The sequence below is a fragment of the Gymnoscopelus microlampas genome (assembly GCF_963454915.1).
Source record: "Gymnoscopelus microlampas genome assembly, chromosome: 1".
In the NCBI taxonomy this organism is placed as follows: Eukaryota; Metazoa; Chordata; class Actinopteri; order Myctophiformes; family Myctophidae; genus Gymnoscopelus; species Gymnoscopelus microlampas.
In genome coordinates this window covers 61,473,247-61,493,452 of record NC_139962.1, presented here as the reverse complement: position 1 = coordinate 61,493,452, position 20,206 = coordinate 61,473,247, and the positions used below count along the sequence as shown (strand labels likewise).

At 45.5% G+C, this 20,206-nt stretch overlaps 2 protein-coding genes across 2 annotated transcripts in view; both read left to right on the top strand.

The window, feature by feature from the left end:
* The window catches only part of LOC311052003 (limbic system-associated membrane protein-like), a gene marked incomplete at its 5' end in the record, with an annotated part of 276,875 nt that overhangs the window by 41,843 nt on the left and 214,826 nt on the right, over positions 1-20,206 (top strand). The window lies entirely within an intron of this gene.
* Positions 12,992-14,702, top strand: LOC311047985 (glutamyl-tRNA(Gln) amidotransferase subunit B, mitochondrial-like). The gene has a single exon (XM_084060957.1). It carries the CDS (start codon positions 13,042-13,044, stop codon positions 14,635-14,637), a length of 1,596 nt encoding a protein of 531 aa, XP_083917083.1. The 5' UTR covers positions 12,992-13,041; the 3' UTR covers positions 14,638-14,702.

Below are 20,206 nucleotides of genomic sequence, written 5' to 3'. Positions count from 1 at the left end.
GGTTGAGCCCAAGGGGAAAGACCTGTGTAGAATGCATGGGATCGTGTCTCGTGGTGGGAGATCGTATCATCATAATTGGAGGATACACAGCAGGCTACAAATTCGCTGACGACGTGTATATCTTAGATTTAAGTCCTAGCCTGAAGACATTATGCAAGCTATCAGTTATTCATTATGGTCTGAAGCAGTCTGAACTCCCACATGACATCAAGTGGGAACTAGCAGCCATGGCTACCAACAGCAACAGAAAACGCACGCACGGCCGCACGCACGGCCGCACGCACATCAGACAACATTAGAAATTAGCCTTTTTTGACTATTTGAATGACCCGTAGCATGACTTCCAGCACTCAATACTTTGTCGGCGTATCTAAACCAATCACAGCGACTGGGGGGGCGGGATGTTGAGGACAACTGGTTTGGGAATCGCTTACATGACCGCCTCAACCAATCACAGCGACTGTGAACGTCTTTTCAATAAACAAGGATGACACCGACTTATTTAAATAACTGAATTAAACAGTTGTTTCACAGCGGAATGTGCTTTTACCACCTGGGTTTAACTACAGACATCCGTAGGACATGTGGATGCCTTTTACATTTACGGTAAGTTTTCGGCACTGTTCACGTTGTACACGTTTGTTGAATGTTGTGTGTGCCTCCCTGTGTCAGGAACAGGATAGGTGGGCACTAGGTACATCTGGGCACCTCGATATAAAATTGGCTATTTTGTATTTCGAGTGCCATAATCGTAGATCTACGACTTTTCCAAAACATTTTTTTTTTAGATAATTCCACAAGAGGGCGCTCTAACGCAAATTAGGAATGATCCCTTGACACTGATAGAAGGAGTGGACGGATGTGACGTCATCCCAAAAAAACTCCCTTCCGCCCATTCCTATATTAAGATTAGCAGAAAAACACTCCTAGCTCAGATTTTTGTCTCCGCCAGGCCGAAAGGCATGGCGAGAGAGTATGTTTTCTAGGGGTGTCACGATTCACTTACCTCACGATTCGATTCAAAATCGATTCCTAGGGTGCCGATTCGATTAAAATTGCGATTCTGCGATTAATTGATATTCGATTCGATGCTGCGATTTATTGCGATTTTCTAGGGTGCCGATTCGATTAAAATTGCGATTAATTGATATTCGATTCTGCGATTTATTGCGATTTTCTACCCCAAATCACTTTGCTTTAATTATACTAGAACATTTTAATATCATATAAACCATGAAAAGTTGAATCATACACTTCAATGCAGCCTGATCATGTCAGGCAGTCTTTCAGACATTGATTTCAGACAAATTGCCAGTGAAAAAGGTACTAACTTATATAAAAAAAAAAAAAAATCGTGGCATTAAGAATCGCGATTTATTCATGAATTGATTTTTTTTGACAGGCCTAATGTTTTCCACCCCGTCCGTCCGTCCGTGTGTCCGTGTGTCCGTCTGTCACCAGCTTATCTCCGGCACCGTTGTCTTGATCGCAGCGAAACTGTGCACACACACTCCCTGGATGCCAATTCAGAACCTTTGCCCCACATTTTTCTCATGGGCCTTTTATAGCGCCACCAGGAGGCTGATTTGTGCAAAACATATTTTTTTACAGTACTACTACAGATTTCGTCCAAAAATCACGCAAATCGGTACACAGTATCTCTATAGTCATTAAACAAAACGGGTCTTTCAGATTTCTCATATTCCATCCATATTGGCTAAAAATGTCTTCCAAAGTTTGCAGGAGTGCTCTGTTTTGAACAAAATGCCTCAAATCATGAACACAGCATGCAATTTCCGTGAAATTTTGCATGCACATTCCCATTAGGCCGAGGAAGAACTACCATTTTCAAATTTTCAAATCAGCCTCATGGTGGCGCTATAACAGGCCGATTTGTGTTTTTACCTATAACTGCACCGATCTGTGTAAAACTTTGTATGCACACTCCCTAGAGGTCAAGGAAAAACCTTTGCCCTGCATTTCTCACATCTGCCTTTTATAGCGCCACCAGGAGGCCGACTTATGTAAAACATGTTTTTTATATTACTCCTTCCCATTTTATACAAATTTCACGCAAATCGGTACACATGATCTCTATAGTCATGTGATCACGACAGATCTGTTTGATTTTTCATATTCCATACTGATTGGCTAAGATTGACATCTCAAGTTTGCATTATTGGCTTGTTTTTAACAAAATTCCACAATTCATGAACGCACAGTCCAATTGCGGTCAAACTTTGCACGCACATTCACACTATGTTGAGGAGTAAATGCCACCCTTTTAACATTGGCCTGTTATAGCGCCACCAGCAGGTCTAATTTCGCGAAACAAATGTTTTTAACAAAATGCCTCAAATCATGAATGCAGTCAGTGTCCGATTGTCGTGCAAGGCCTAAGAAGAAATGGCACCCTTTTCACGTTGGCCTATTATAGCGCCACCAGGAGGCCACAATAGCCTACCTAACCTGGCGGAGACCTGTGCTCCGAGGAGCACTTTTTTTAGTTTTTTTTAAAAACGTGGTAAAAAACGCTGGCACTCTGAGGATGATTTGGATTCATAGTGGCACTCAATGTGTTAACACAATGAGTGCCATAAATGGTCCGGACCGTTTTTCATAATCCAAACGAGGAGTGCCGAAAATGGTTCCGGACCGTTTTTGACCCAATTTTATTTTTATACGTGGGGCCCACGTGGGGCGCTAAAACTAAACTTTGGGATCATCCAAGGAGTTTCTGAGAAGGAGAGGCCGGATGTGAATCCATGTCAAAAATCCTTCCGGTCGGCCTTTCCAATGTTATCTCCTTGACTAAAAGCTTAATATCTCCATTTCTTTTTAACGTGGTGGAAGCGAGCCGTTTTCGATCGGCGATCACTCTGCAATGGAGGATCGCATTGGAAATATTATTGTTCCAGGCGTTAGTCGGGACCCTCCGCCGTCTCACACGCACGCTTTGTTTACATGCACTTCCGCGTCGGGGCTTCTACAGCACGAAACCTATCAACGTAAGTGGATGGAAGAAATGCAGGCACTGTTAACTGTTTTCTGATTGAGACTCCCAGAGCGTGTGTTTTAGGTGAAAAAGTTCAGGGAAATGTTGTCCTCAGAGAAACTTGTTTTGCATGTTGGAATCAAACTTAACATGTGTTCATAATAAACACAACAGAATGCAAGACACTAATGATGCAAAGAACAGCTAAATGTCCACAGAGTGAACTGCTAGAGAGTCTGTTTCTTACAGTTGGGCAGTTTTATAGCTCTAGGTATAAATTACATTATTTTCTTCGTTGGATAAAGCGTCATATAGACATACTGTATGCCACCTCATCAGCCGAAAGTGAGGGGGGCGAGAGACAGATAGGAGGAGAGACATGCACAGTAACAGCAATAATAACACTGCACAGCGATACTAGCCGGCATCAACTCAGGACTCTTGCATCCCTGCCCTCCACTCCCGAGTCCCTCCTATATCCAGCACCATGGCACGGATCTCTGCAGTGTTGCTAGCTCCACTGTCACGCTAGGGCAGGGGTCTTCAACGTTGTCAGGCTAAGGACCCCTTAGCTGAGAGAGAGATGAAGCAGGGACCCCCCCACTACATAGTGTATACAACTGTGTTGCAGATTAAAACAACGTCATAGATTTCTTTCGTCAATACTTTTTTACCCCCTACACCAAACCTCTTTGCGCTGTGAGGCGTTGTGAGCTTGTAGATCTGCTATTTTTGGCTAATGTTCCACTCAGAATAGGGATGCTAGGGTTCAAGTGGTTAATGTAATAAACATGTGCGATCCTATCGCACAAGGATTTTGCGGACCCCCTGTAGTAGCTCCGGGGACCGGACCCCCTTTTTGAAGACCCCTGCGCTAGGGTGTGTCTGTGTAGTTGGTGCGTCCCCTTCCCCTCCTAGCTGTGTCTCCGGTTGGCTCCCACAGTGGAGTGCCTGACACAGTGCGCAACCAACCTAATATGTATCTCCCTCACCTCTCAAGTCTACGTTTCTGATGTGTTCCTCCCATGTAACATCAAATGCCATAGCGTTCTTGTGTAGAAGCCAGCCAGGGCCTTTTCCTGCTGTACTGTACACACATTCCTATCCCGTTTAGATAGGTCAAAAGTGTGGTTGGTTAACCTCGCCTGGTGCGTTTGGTTCCGATCCGCTTTCAGGGCCCGGGCTTTTTCCTGGAAGTAGTGGAAGCGTACGATCATCACTCTTGGCTTTCCAGGAGGTCCCTATTCCAATCCTTTGAGCCAGGTCCAAAATCCTCAATCCTCACGTTTCGAACCCAACTAAAAAGCACCGCAAAGGCGTTTTATTGCGGGTGCAGGTTTGTGTGTTGTTCTCACCAAACCTGTAGTCCATGAGTCAGAGCCCCAAAATTGAGCAATGATTATCAAAAGAGCGGGCAAAACCATACCTATATTAAATTGTTTATAGGGTCAATATAAGTAAATAAATATATGATAACCTTTCCACACGATTTATTCCCGACAAGGGCTGACACACTGTAGGATAGTTCACTTGGATGCTATCTCCAGAGTCAGACCCAATACATTTGTGTTTATTCCAATTCATTTTAATCGACGTATCCCGTGATATGCCTCTCTCCCTCTCCCCCCTCTCTCGCTCTCTCTCTCTCGCTCGCACGTCAAGAGCGCAGAAGCGGTCAGTGACAGGGTCGCCATGTCCGCTTATTATAAGCGACTTTGGGATTGTTTTTCTGTAAAGTTGCCTGAAAGTGTAGTTGTTTTTTTGGCCTTGTTTCCTAATGTTGTTTGAACCAGTTGTTCTCAAACATTTTCATGGCAAGGACCCCCAAATTAATAATAATAATGAATTGTCCACAGAGGCGCAGACCTCCCCCTTCTGAAAACATACACAAACACAACACATAGACCCCCATTCAAGATCTGTGTGGATTTTGTAAATATTCCACCCCCCCCCCCCCCCCCCACAACATTTCTTCTTTAAAAATAGCCTATCTACAATGTGAGCTTGTAGATCGTCTATTTTCAAGTATCCAATGTATTTGTACAGTATATAGGCTTAAAGTGCTCATAGTCGCTTTTGTTGGGCTTGTTTTCACAAACCTGGTTGCTTATTCCTCTCGCAAAATCTGGCAACGCTGTTCAGACACAGCCACACACACACACACACACACACACACACACACACACACACACACACACACACACAGAGAGAGCTCTCGCTCTCTGTGTCTCTCTCTCTCTCTCTCTCTCTCTCTCTCTCTCTCTCTCTCTCTCTCTCTCTCTCTCTCTCTCTCTCTCTGTACAATTCCTCTAAAATAAACAGCCCACCAGGCTCGCTCACTTTCTCATTTTGTTTTATAATGTTAACTTATTACAGGACTGGACGGTAATATTGCGGTAGGGACTGTTTGTTGTGGTCAGGTCCAGCGACGCTCCCCTAGCCACGGTGGCTGTAATGTGCTCTCATTGGCTGTAGCGTGCATCTCCTCGCAAGGTGCTCGCAGCCCCGTTCATAGTGTATGATATTGTCTGTTGTCCTGTCCCAGACAGAGATGAATATCTAACAATTTAGATATCTGAAAACGGTCAGAAAGCCGTCGCAGAGCGGAGAATCGCGGCCACATCGGGTCGCAGAGCCTTTCACACACACAGAGCATTATCTCGCCGATCAAAGGCCGATCTGCGTCAGGTCGGGAGGTTTTGTCGGCGAGCGCCAAAAAATGTCGGCGACAGCAATATCGGACCTAATGTCCTGCAGTGTGTACCTGGCTTCAATGACCTCCTCACAGGAAGGATACAGTACCTCTGATCCATCCCTTTTTCACCCTTCTTTGATCTCTCTCTGTTTGTGTGAAAAAGCCGGCAGGGACCACATCACAGATGCTGAGAATCTTGAGTTCACACTACACCCTTTTCCTCCACAGTTCTGTTGGGCTAAAACTGCTTGCATTGGGTCTGTTTGTTTGTTTAATGAGCCATCAAGTGTATTCCAGCTGACTGCATGTACTAATACATAGTGCAATTCAACTGTGTGTAGAATATATGTCTATAGTGCAAGACAATCATTTATTTCTGCATAGAAGAGCTGTTATGCATGCATGTGAGGTTTTATATGACTTTCAGATAGTGCAAGACAATGGTTTGTTTGCATATACTGTATAGAAGAGCTGTGATTAATGATTTGTGTTGTTTCTTTGGGAACACACACATTATTGTAGCTCAGTTTCACACAGTCTATAGTGGTGAGTTTATGAGTGTCATCTCATGCTGGAAAACATACAGAGATTTTTTTATAATCAACTAAATCAATCTGTCTGATTACAACAGATCCACAAGCTCACAACACGTGAGCTTGTAGATCCACTTTTTATCACTATTTAAACACGTTTTGAAATAAAAAAAATAACTGTAACTGCCCCTAGGCCTTGCGAGTATATGGTAATGATGAGACAGTGGAGTTTCAAACAGATGCTGGTTTAAACAACAGTAGGCATGGAAATAACCATTACCTTTGTAAACAAAAGCTATGCCTTAAGACTGTTGCATTCATTATGCAAGGCATTAAACTGGTTACATTAAAAGCAACACAAAACGATCTTTTTAACTTGAATAAACACTCTCCTGGTACTCTATGAATGTTCAGCTTACAAACCTCATTCCGCCTTCCAAGGAGTGTTAAAACATGAACCAGAACTTAATATATCTCTGACAAAAGTACGTTTTGCACCGGCTGTCGCCATCTTGGTTTTTAGAACTCTCACGAGATTCCCACAATGTGATTATGTATTGACTGAATATACAGAACAAATGGGGAAACACTGCCACCTAGCGACCCTTTTAAACCACACGCACAAAACAAGGCATCACAAAGGCAGATAAACAGCAATTGAGATGACGAACAACTATAACTGTATAGCAAGTATCAAAAATCTTTGGTTGGTCATTTACAGCCAAACTCCTGAAATGCATGGAAACTATACTAACACTCACTGTTCTGATTATGATGCATTAGTCATAACTCCACTGAAATATATAAAACCAGGCTTCTAATGATAAACTATTACAATTCTGTTACATCTGCTCTCCAATTCTCCACTCCTGGCTTCTCCAGAAATAGTGCATAATTCTAGTGGCTTGGTCAGCTATAGACAGGTTTCCTGTTAGTAAACATTGAGAGGAATATGACCGCGCAGCTGCGGGGGGAAGCCTATGGGTGCGTTTGGAAATTACGCACCGGAGCACACTCGCCTATTAGTTTGTATTGGCCAGTGCGCTCACTGCCGCTCAGGGCTGTATTTTCGAACGCGCCTTCCACCCCCAGGCATGCGCAGATTGCGCATTCTGCTCTGTGATGACGTCGCTCGGAAACCCGTCTATAGGCTCTATTCACAGCAGCCATATTACGAAGACATTCACAGGTGTTACCAATGATACTAATGAAGGCTCTATTCCATTCTGGTCAAACAGAGTCAGGGTGCTGATGTTGTGCATGTTGGCTCACTGGAAACACTCTGCTACACCAGTGGGTCTACAGTTGGGGTCCAGGGACCCTCATGGGCTTCCAAATGGCCCCTTACATGTGTGTAACTCTGAGAGTGTACAAATGGAACCAAATGGACCTGTAAGGGTCCATTTGGTTCCATTAGTACACTCTCAGAGTTATGGGGGTCGTGGAAACCACTGTGCTACACTAAATGGAACAGAGCCTTCATTAGTATCATTAGTAACACCTGTGAAAGAAGTGATAATATGGCTGCTGTGCATAGAGCCTATTGCGCAGAACATGCTCCTTAAACACCACCCACAACCTGTGTTAAAAGATGGACACTGTTGTAAATTAACAATTTTGACTTTATTATGTGGTCAGATGATAATTCACATTAACCCATTAAAACAGGGAAAGCATCTGTCATTTTAGCTATACATACAAGTATTGTCACGATCTTTCAAAAATAGACAAACAAGCTCATAGAGTGTCACGCTATGAGCTTGTGGCTTTACTTCTGGGGGTTTGTGGCCAAATACATATTTTGGGGGTTCTTGACATCAAAACAATTGAGCACCACTGATAGCGACATAAGTTTCAGAAAACTGTTTTGGAAGACATCTGTCAAACTCAAAGTAACACATAAAAAAAAATATATCTGGACATCAAACTCAAGTAATACATATCAAAATAAATACATCTGGATAAACTCAAAGTAATACATACAAAAATAAATACATCTGGACAAACTCAGTAATACATACCAAAATAAATCTGGACATCAGTCATACATAGACCAAAATAAATACACTGGGTCAGTGAACATAAAACCGTCTGTCCTTGGTTTCCTGTCGCTCTACATTGACTGGAGGGGTGAAAAGGATTAGTTTCTGCTATACTCTTTGCCCTTAAAGATTGTTGTTTGGGTCAGGGACTGTCTTTCTGTTTTGTGGTGGCAACACAAGGCTGTGCCGACGCGGTTTCAACTGAGCAAATCTGTCAATAACTTGGTCAGGTTTTATAACATCCAGATTTTCCTTTTCAATTGAGATGATGGCCAGGTCATTCAGTCTTTCTTGGCACATGGTGCGCCGCCGCAAAGCACTGAAGGAGCGTTCACAGCTGCAGCTGCTGACTGGTATGGTCAGGGTGATTTAAAAGACAGGCTTCAGGGTGGGAAACATGGTTGCATTCAAAAGTTTGAACACAGTGGCTGTGTCAGAAATGACTACCTCTGAATCCTCCATCTTTTTTTTTAAGTAACTTTGAGCGGCCAGGATCTCTTCTCTTTTCACTCGAATACCATAATGGGAAGCAAGGCTTTGCAAGGCTTTTTCAGAGAGAAAGGTCTGTGCAGTTGGGTTGCAGGCTTGAATACCTGACATAAGTGCGTCTCCCACATCAGAGAATCTATGACTGAGCTCACATAACATTCTGTCCAGGCACGGATAAAACAGCTTTTGTCTGAAATCCTCTAGAGGTGGTCTGATTGGAGGCTGACCCACAGGCTGACTCTACCACAAAACCAGCAAATCTTTTTGGTTTCTGCTGCCTGGAATCAATCACGGAGGGGGATGTCATTTGCCTGACATAAGGCTATGGTCCTCTTGTACAGATCTTCACCAGCAGAGTCTGTGCGGAGCCCTGTCAATGTCTGAATGACTGCTGTCTTGTACTCGAATGCTTTGCCTAAGTCCAAACTTTCCCCCTGCAGGTACAGGTGTAGCCCTTCAGTTACACCAAGGAGCTCGGAAAACATCACCAGCATGTAGATCATCTTATGCTTGCAGAGCTTGGACCGGATCCCATGAGCCAAGGTTGTATTAATGGTGTTGAGAGATGTTAAAATGGCAGGAAGGTTTTTCAGGACAGCATTGACAGACTTCACCTGGCATGCTCATCTTGTTGTGGAGAACTGCACTGAGTTCAGATGGCTTTAATCCAAGTTGCTTCTGAACTGCGATGAACTTGTTGTGGGCCACAAGGGAGTTACTGAAAAACGTGTACATGGACTCTAGTAGATCAAAGAATGTGGTAGCTTCAGGTATGGCTTTGCATGTGTAGCACAGCACAAGGTTGAGCTCATGTGCATAGCAGTGGACATATATCGCTTCAGGGTGTTACTCTCTAAAGCGGGCTTGTACACCCCCTGTTGCGCCGCTCATGACAGCTGCACCATCATAAGCTTGTGCAACACACATTAGGCCCTCCAAGTTGTGTGACTGTAGAGTCTTCTCTATACCAGCTACAATGGTCTCTGCATTAAAGCCTTGTAGGCTCTCGAAGCCAAGAAATGACTCTCTCACACCCTCTTGTGCAACATAACGCATACAGACAGCAAGCTGCTCTGTGTGTCCGGCTCTGGCTTCGTCTGCCATCACAGAGTACATTTTTGACAAGTTAACTTCCTTTGAGATGTTTTCCAATATTTCCTGTGAAACGCTGGCTATCATGTCGTTCTGGTAGCCAGGAGACATGTAGCTGACATTGGACGGGGAAGTATAGTTTTGTAGAAATGGGTCAAATTGTTTAAGGAACTTAATCGCTTCAAGGAAGTTTCCTGGATTATTGCTAGACTCTTGCTCATTATGACCTCTGAATAGAATGCGCTGTTTTGACAAAAAGGTGGTTAATGCCACAATGCGACGAAGGTACTGGCGCCTTTCTGCTATCTCTGCTGCACTAGCGGTATTCAGCTTCTCAAATACATCCCCCTGTATTTTTGTGCTTTTAAAACTCTGCCAGCAAGTCATGGAGGCCACATGGAGGTTAGTGGTCTCATGGCTCTTGAATGATTGCTTAGCCCTCTTCCAATTACAATACCCAAAGCTACTGAGCAAATTTTTATCAACACGATATCTCTGCCTTCCAAACACACGATATGGAAAACAGAATGCAGAGTCATTTGCTACAGAGTACTCCAGCCAACTCTTCAAACCAACTCTCGTTGAAACCTCTTTGCTGACCTCCAAACTTGCTGAGGGGGTATTGTTTGAGATGCACCCGTTTAGGGCCACTTTCTGAAGTCCCTAGATCCCTTCTTGTCCCTTTCTGCGATGCCCGCTGGCGCTGACTCTCTTCTGGCTCATCATCTGTGTGACAGAAAATAGACATTTAGTTCACACCTTACACAGCCTAATCATCCAAAGTTAATTTATACTACTAGTAGGGAGTTGGTGAGGTGATGTGTCACTTAGGCAATCAAGGTGCCACTTATCTCACCAACTCACTCACTGCAAGCACAATACAGCGGAGTCACAAACCTGAAATATCTGTATGCAGCGGTTCACTGGCTGCTGCTACTGCACGATTTTCTGGAGAGGGCGGTTCATCTGTGTGACAAAAAAAAACACATTCCCATCACCACCAAATAATCTACTAAAGGTAGCCATCACGCCACTATAATCACTAACCTCACTAGTGTTGCTAGCCTAGACTAGTAGCAGCAGTGATAAATGTCACGTGGCAGTCTAAATGACACCCATTATCTCACTCACTGCTAACACAATACAGCAGTGGATTTACAAACCTGAAATATTTGTACGCAGCGGTTCACTGGCTACTGCTACTGCAAGATTTTCTGGAGGGGGCGGTTCTGCATCTGTGTGACAAAATAAAACACAATCTCATCACCACCAAATAATCTGCTAAAGGTAGCTGTACTGTTACACCCAAAGGGACTGTGGCTTTCACAGCCAGTTAAACTCTCCCTTGTAATTGTAATCCTCCAAGGAAAAGGCAGTTGTTGATCAAGGACTGATTTATTACAAAAAAGTGTGAAACTGAAACATCAAATACAAAAAAAGGCACAAATTAGGTACATAACAGCATCCAAATTATAACAGTAGGACAAAGCCAGAACTTCCAACACTGCCATGCATGCTAATAAAGTTTGCACAAAAGTAGAACATAATGTCACAATACTTACTAAAATAAACAGTCACAATGTTGGTTGAAATGCCTACTTACTTATTTTACACATCTAAGGGGTAGAAACCACTGATGGCTTAAGATGACTAACAACACTCAACACACTATCCTTCATGTTGTTTAGAGGGGGAATGGGAAGTCTGAATCACAATGTTTTGACATCTTGTTGTGATGAGCTGGCTTCCTCCCCGCCATGCTCTTTAGGGGGAGAGAGGGGATTGGATGTCTGTGGTGGTGCGCCAGGGTGAAGTGCTGCCAAGTGCCTTTCACTGTCACATTCCACACACTTGATGGTGACATTACAGTTTTTTGCCTGGTGGCTGGTGGAAGCAAGACAGGCACGTATCGTCATTGGGGCCAACGAGGCCATGGCCCGGTCTGTAAACCCAGCTTGTCCCTGTGTAGGGGCAAGATCCGCCTGGGGAAAAAAAATAAAAATCAACATTAGCAGCCCCTCACCCTATTCTGTTGTAGCCGACAACAGAAAGTCGCCTTTGTTTTCAAATGGGGCTCATTTGCATTCGGCCGAATTGTTAATGAGTGGCCATTAAAAAAACAGTTTAGCCGTCAAAACGGTTTCCTGCCAGGTACCCCGAAATAGCTTCACATTGCATTATTGTTGTGAGTAGCAAAAAGGAAACCTCGGCCTTCTCTCCATTGCCAGAGACGGCCACCTCTCTCCATTCAGAAATGGAATAGAAGAAGAACCGTCGTCCTGAAACACCCTCGCCCCAGGTCTAAACCGGTGGCCTCGGTCCGCGGAAAAAAATGGGGCAGTGTGTTTTGGGACGAGCGTTCCGTTTTCCACCCGGAATGGCTCCGTAATTCTCAATATACTTATCAGCCGTTGTTGCCCCCCCGAGGTCATCATGCTGAATGTACATACGGCTGATGTCATCATGCTTAGCAGGCGTGTGGAAGTTGTCATAACGATGAGCGGGCATGTGGGTGACGTAATGCTGAGCGGGCACGTAGGTGATGTCACAACGAGCGGGCATGTGGCTGATGTCATCACAATGAGTGGGCAGGTTGGTGATGCATCACGCTGAGTTGGCAGGTGGGTGATGTCATCACGGTGAGCTTGCAGGTGGGTGATGTCATCACGGTGAGCTTGCAGGTGGGTGATGTCATCACGGTGAGTTTGACGGTGGGTGATGTCATCACGGTGAGCTTGCAGGTGGGTGATGTCATCACGGTGAGCTTGCAGGTGGGTGATGTCATCATGGTGAGCTTGCAGGTGGGTGATGTCATCACGGCGAGTGGGTGATGTCATCACGGTGAGTGGGCAGGTGGGTGATGTCATCACGGTTAGTGGGCAGGTGGGTGATGTCATCACGGCGAGTTGGCAGGTGGGTGATGTCATCACGGTTAGTGGGCAGGTGGGTGATGTCATCATGGTGAGTGGGCATCTCTCTCCGTGTTTCCGTGAGCTCAGTGTACAGTAGTTACTTGCATGTTTATGTATGTACTCACTCACTTTCTGCACTGGGCTTGGTTGTATGGGCAATAATTCCAATTCTTCACTTAGCTCTTTAAGGTCAAACTGAGCAACAACCGACTCCAATACCTCTGCTTCGGCAACATGGCAGCCTCCACTGGTGTCCTGCTTGTTTAAAGTCATCAACAAAACAATGGCGTTTAATAAACTACACAATCTGTGCATCGTCAGGCTAATAGGCACGTCCGTTCAACGGTGCACAAGTCAACCGCAGGTGAAAAGAAAAAGTGCTCCCCAGGAGTTGGTATCGGTGGTGGGGCTGGAGGTCCATGCACAGATCCAGTCCAACACAAAGCTCTTCTCAGGGTCTGAGGTTCGATTCATGGCGCCACCAAATTCCCTGGTGTCCTTCTTTGATGCGTCTTTACCCGGCACTCTACCGGTCATCAACAGAAGGTGTGTTGAGGCAGCAGTCATGACAGTGCTGGCTCTCAACTGCACCATCAACAGGAAGTCCCTGTTTGACAGGAAGCACTACTTCTACGCCGACATGCCAGCCGGCTACCAGATCACCCAGCAGCGTCGGCCCATTGCTGTCGACGGCTCACTGACCTACAGCCACCTGGGAGGCAAGAAGAGGAGCCAGGTCATCACCAAGTCTGTCCGCATCAAGCAGATCCAGCTGGAACAGGACAGCGGCAAGAGTCTGCACGACGACCACCGCAGCCAGACTCTCATAGACCTGAACAGAGCAGGAGTGGGCCTGATGGAGCTGGTGATGGAGCCAGATATGAGCTGTGGGGAGGAAGCTGCGGCCGCTGTCAGAGAGCTGCAGCTCATCCTGCAGGCTCTGGGCACCTGTCAGGGCAACATGTCTGAGGGACAGCTCAGAGTGGACGCCAACGTGTCCATCCACAGGCCAGGAGAACCTCTGGGCACCAGGACGGAGGTGAAGAACATCAACAGTGCCCGCTTCCTGTACAAAGCTATAGACTATGAGATCCAGAGACAGATGGGCGTCCTGCAGAGTGGGGGTACGGTTCTGAATGAGACCCGAGCCTTTGACTCCAAATCTGGCCAGACCATCCCCATGAGAGACAAGGATGGACTTCAGGACTACAGGTTCATGCCGGAGCCCAACCTCCCTCCGCTGACGGTGTACGATGACGAGGCGTCCCTGCCCGGCGGCGTGGCGCCCGGCCAGGCCGTGCTGGTGGAGCGGCTCCGCCTCCGTCTGCCCGAGCTGCCCAGCGTCCAGAGGGACCGGCTGCTGCAGACCTACGGCATCCTGCCCGAACACGGCTTCACCCTGCTGAATGAAGAAGGGCTGATGGACTACTTTGAGGCGGTTGTCAAGGAGACCAGTAGGGCGCCAAGGAAGGTGGTTGGACTGGTGACCAATGAGCTGCTCAGTCTCCTCAAACAGCACGACCTGAACGTCAGCCAGAGCCGTGTGTCTCCCTCTGCCCTGGCAGAGCTTCTGCAACTCCAGGAAACAGGACTTATCTCCTCCTCCGCTGCCAAGCAGGTCATACAGGAGATGTGGAGGTGTCCAGGGAAGACAGCCCAGCAGGTGGTGCAGGAGCAGGACCTGGGTCTGGTCAGCGACACCACCCAGCTCCACAGCATCTGTCAGAGGGTGGTGGATTCCCACCCTGAGGAGGTCCAGCTCATCAGGAAGGGCAACAAGAAGATCCTGAACAAGCTGATGGGTTTGGTCCAAAGGGAGACCAAAGGCCGGGCCGACCCGTTCCTGCTGCGCTCCATCCTGGAGGAGAAGACTTCCTGAAGAAGACCAGACCGCCACAACCTTCTGAATCACAGATGTTTTGACAAGCCCTATCATCATCATCATCATCAAGACAGAGGTGGGACTTGGTGGAATGTTGGGATCTCCAACTACACAGTAAAATCCTCTGTGTTCAATTAACTCTGAGAGTGTACAAATGGACTCTCGTACACTCTCAGTTACAGAACTTTAACTGCTCAAGGAGCCGAGGGCAGTTTTTTGACAGATTTCGTCTGGAACCAGGCTACATTTACATTTACCCACCCGACGGCAGAGGAAACCATACAACCTGCTCATCAGAAGCAGTTAGGGCTTCAGTGTCTTGCTCAAGGACACTTCGACACTAACACAGGTGGAGTCAGGGACTGATCCAGGAACCTTCCGATTCCTAAGTGTCCGCTCTACCTCCTGAGCCACTGCGGCCGCCGCAAAACAAACAATATAAACAAATTGATTGACTTGTGTTTTTTTTTCTTTTGGGACCCGCCACCACCCCCCCTCTACGGAGGACAACTTTATTTGTATTTATAAATAGGAAAATAGAACATCCAAAAGCTTTTTTTTGTTTTGTTTTTTGTTTACTAACTTGCTGTTGATGTACAGCTTTGATTGTGTTGTTCTTTTAGTCATCACAATTGCAGGCACACAACTGTGTACACTTGAGCATGAAGCGATTGCATTTGCATCGTCCTCGGCATTCAGTCTTGCAGCCACACTTTGTCAACTGCTCACAAGTCTGAACAATAGGTGGAAGGGTTGTCCAGAGAACTTGCCAGACCTCTCCATCTTTTTGCCAGCCCCAGTTGGCAGGGCTTTCAGTTTGCATTTTGCTCACTGTTGCCTGGCCCCATATGCAGGCAGCTTGGAAGGCAGAACGTTTCACATGCTGAACAAGGGATGCGCTTGTCGGTGGGATGGCATCATAAGACCTTTGCTTCCGAGCAAACAAGTCCAGTCTTGCCTCACCTTGTCTGTAGTGTTGTGCTTGTCATACATGGTGATGACAAACTTCTCAAGGATGTTGATGTCTGCATCTTCTATGATAGGTGGATATTGACTGAGCTTTTTGAAGACAGGGCTCACTTCAGGGTAAACCTCCCATGCTTGCCATGCTGTTTTTTTGCCTTTACCACGAAAAGCTGACACAACATCACAGCCAGTGAAGGCGTGGAAGAACAGCATGCCACTGGATTTCTCTGGGCCAAGATTCACTACCATTTCATGAATTGGCAACCACCTAATGGACTGACCCTGGCCGAATTCTACCCACATCTTGTCTAAGCCTGCATCCTGAAGACTCGCAAAAACACTGACTGCAACAACAAGAATATCAGTGTCGCATGCCTTAATCAACACAGACTTCATCTGTTGCTTGGCTGCATGCAGAGCATGTGTGAAGATCCTGGAGTCAGCTTCTTCATGGTTGCAAGGGCTTAAGCCTTCAAGGCTGATGAGTTTGTTTGAAAGAGCCTGCTCTCCTTTGGTCACAACTATGACATTGTCGGGACACAGGGTCACTCACTATCTTGTCAGCTAGGAACGCGAAGAGCTCAGTCTTGTTGTCGCTGTCTCGCAGGAAGCTTTTCCAGTTGGTCGGTAGTTTGGTTTTGTCTGTCACTCTACGTCAAACTCCCTTACCTCTGTTTGACCTTGTTTCAGCCTTCAGGCTCGAAGTCCAGTAGACATCAAAAACTATGTCTGTTCGCTCATACTTTGATGAGTATGTCTGGATCTTTGGAACTACATCTTGGATAGCATATTCCTCAAAGGTCTTTGATGTCTTTGGAGACAATGAATTCACAAGAGCGGAACCATCAACGATAATAGCATCACATTCTGGTTGTTTGTCAGGAGGAGAAATGGTAGCTTCCAGAATTTTTGCAAGCTGGGACTTCTGACCGGAGTGGAGTTTCCGTGTGTCACTCAGTGCTGCAGGGAAAGACTGATTCTCATGCTTGAAGAACTCAAGCAGGTCACACTCTCGTGATTGGCAAGATATAAAGAGCTGCGAGAACAGACGACAGTCGTCTTTGAGTACCTGCTTCTTCATAACATAACTAATCAAAGGGTAGGTGAGACAAGACAGGTAACAGAAGCAACAGAGGAAACCAGGAGACACTAACAAACTACAAAATAAAAGGTACACAGGTGTAAAGTAATTTGACATCACTCTTATAAAAATTCAATAGAGCTTGACCACAGCATTTCAATGAAGTCTCATGGATGTTTCCCTTCAACTTAATGCAATATCTGTGATCAGACAGAAAATGCTCATTTTGAGTTACGTAATAGCAGCCATTTTGAAAACTGGCGGCCATATTGGAATACAATTGACAGTATTGAGTTCTTCCAGTCAGAATACATTCATTTTGATGTTTGGATCATTAATACATTTCTGTTCATTCAAGTTCTACTTCAAAAAACATTTGTTTGCATTTGATGAGGCGGCCATCTTGGATTGTCAGCTGGATTACGTACTTTTCTTAGATAGTACATCCTGGACATCATTTGTGCCAATTTTGGTGCTTGTATCACCAAGTGAAAGATTCTGATGGAATATTGACTTAAACTGCCGCGTTATAAAGTGTGCACAAAAGTAGAACATAATGTTCTACTTTTGTGTATTTTGTTGCAGAGACTTGAGCATCTGGTTGGCATTAAGGGTGCTGCATTGAACTGGTTTGAGTCCTATGCATTTGCATCGTCCTCGGCATTCAGTCTTGCAGCCGCACTTTGTCAACTGCTCACAAGTCTGAACAATAGGTGGAAGGGTTGTCCAGAGAACTTGCCAGACCTCTCCATCTTTTTGCCAGCCCCAGTTGGCAGGGCTTTCAGTTTGCATTTTGCTCACTGTTGCGCATCTGACTTGAGCATCTGGTTGGCATTAAGGGTGCTGCATTGAACTGGTTTGAGTCCTATCTGTCTGACAGATTTCAATTTGTAAACGTTAACGATACACCTTCACTACGCGAAAAGGTTAAATACGGAGTCCCACAAGGCTCTGTACTTGGACCAATACTATTCACTCTATATATGCTTCCCTTAGGTGAGATAATTAGGAAACACTCTATAAATTTCCATTGCTATGCAGATGATACACAATTATATCTATCAATGAAGCCAGATGAAACAGATCAACTGGCTAAACTTCAAGCATGTCTTATAGACATCAAGAGTTGGATGACCCGTAATTACCTACTCCTCAACTCGGACAAAACTGAAGTTATTGTACTCGGCCCTAAGCACCTCAGAGATAAATTAATCGATGAGAATTTTACCCTAGATGGTATTACCTTGACCTCCAGGGCCACTGTAAAGAATCTGGGAGTCACGTTTGACCAAGACATGTCCTTTCAGTCCCACATAAAACAAATTTCAAGAAATGCCTTTTTTCACCTGCGTAATATTGCAAAAGTTAGGCACATTCTGTCCCAAAATGATGCAGAAAAACTTGTCCACGCATTTGTTACTTCTAGGCTGGACTATTGCAACGCCTTACTATCAGGCTGCCCAAGTAAGTCCCTAAATAGCCTGCAGCTTGTCCAGAATGCCGCTGCGCGCATACTGACAGGAACCAGAAGAAGAGATCATATCACTCCTTCATTGGCCTCTTTGCACTGGCTCCCGGTTAAATACAGAATAGAGTTTAAAGTTCTCCTCCTCACATACAAGGCTCTCAATGGACAGGCACCAGTATATCTCAAAGAACTCATCGAGCCCCGTAAACCAGCCAGAACACCACTGCGTCCACAGTATGAAAAAATGCTTACGGTTCCAGTAAACCCCCAAAAAACTAGAACAGGAGGTAGAGCATTTAAGTTTCAAGCACCTCAGCTGTGGAACCTTCTCCCAGTCTCAGTCCGTAAAGCAGACACACTCTGTATATTTAAAACTAGACTAAAAACCTTTCTCTATGATAAAGCCTATAGCCGAAGTGTATAGACTCAGTCCCCCTATAGTCATCCTCTCTCCCCCACCTTCCCCTTTCTCCTCTCTCCCCTCGTCCTCTCTCTTCCCGTCCTCCCTTTGGTTGTGTGGGTTTGTGTCCCATTGGTACAATCGTAATTAACCCTGTACGGATTCACGCTCTAGTAAGGCCTGCCACTAATTCTACAACCGGGGACTCGTTCCCCGGAGTTTCTTCTACTACCCACGTCGCAGGTCCATGGACTATTACTATGGACCCCCAGCTGCGGCTCAAGACTGTGACTGCGGACCGGGCCTGGGCCTCTCCATGGAGTCTATGGACTGTTACTACGGACCCCCAGCTGCGGCTCAAGACTGTGACTGCGGACCGGACCGGGCCTCTCTCCATGGAGCACGACCTGGACACGACCGTGGACTTCTACTACACTACACTATACCGCATATTATATTATCTTAAACATTTTTATATTATTCCATTATATACTGCATACACACTATTGCTGTACTATATTATACTATCATATGCTAGTATCTTACACTATTATATTTGCTATTATTGTTATTGTTACTGCTTGCACTGTATCTCTTTCTGTCTCTCCTCTGTCTCTCCCTTTCTCTCTCTCTTCTTTCCCCCAACACGGTCGAGGCAGAAGGCCCCCGCCCTAGAGCCTAGGGTCTGCCTGACGTTTCTTCCTGTTGAATTAAGAGGGAGTTTTTTCGTTGCCACTGTCGCAAAATTGCTTGCTCAGGGTGGGATGTTGGGTCTCTTCTCTACATGTAAAGTGTCTTGAGACAACTTGTTGTGATTTGACACTTTAATAAAATTGAATTGAATTGAATTGAATTGAATGTCACAATACCTAAAATAAACAGTCACAATGTTGGTTGAAATGCCTACTTACTTATTTTGCACATCAAATGGGTAGAAACCACTGATGGCTTAAGATGACTTCTTCTTCTTCTTTAGTTTTATGGCGGGTCGCAACCGTTTGCTTTTAGGTGCATACCGCCACCTACTGTACCGGAGTATGTAGTCTGACTCCCTACACTTATCTATTCAGTTCATCCGTTATTCTATTTTATAATGTGACTATCTTTTAGTGATAGCACTGCACCCTGCCTATACCCTGTGATACACCCCTATCTCCTTCAGAAATTCCACTACTGCTTTTTGTGTGTCCTTCACCCCGTCTCCCGTTGTCCCCAGTATACCTACTAAGCTCCACTCTCTCCCTGCCTCTGCTACGCTCTTCATTAATCTATTCCTCTCTTCCCTGTATTTCCTACACTGCATTAGAATGTGTTCTGCGTTTTCTGTCTCATGGCACTCTGCGCATTCCTCACTTATACTTTTCCCTATTATGAATAATGTTTTATTAAGTCCTGTATGATCGAACCTCAGTCTGGTCAGGACCGTCTCCTCCCTTCTGTTCCCTCTCACCACTCCCTGTGCACTGATGGTTTTCTGTATTTTGTGGTAAGTTCTTCCACTGCTGTCTATGTCCCATCTATCCTGCCATTTCTTCATTACTTCCTTCTTCAGTATTGCCTTCGCTTCCCCTTTGCCAAACGGTACTTCTATTACCTCATTCATTTCTGTTGCTTTTTTGGCAATTTTGTCTGCCTCCTCGTTCCCTTCTAC

Excerpts from the sequence above, each read along its gene's own strand:
- LOC311047985 (XM_084060957.1), top strand. The coding sequence starts at position 13,042 with ATGGCGTTTAATAAACTACACAATCTGTGCATCGTCAGGCTAATAGGC.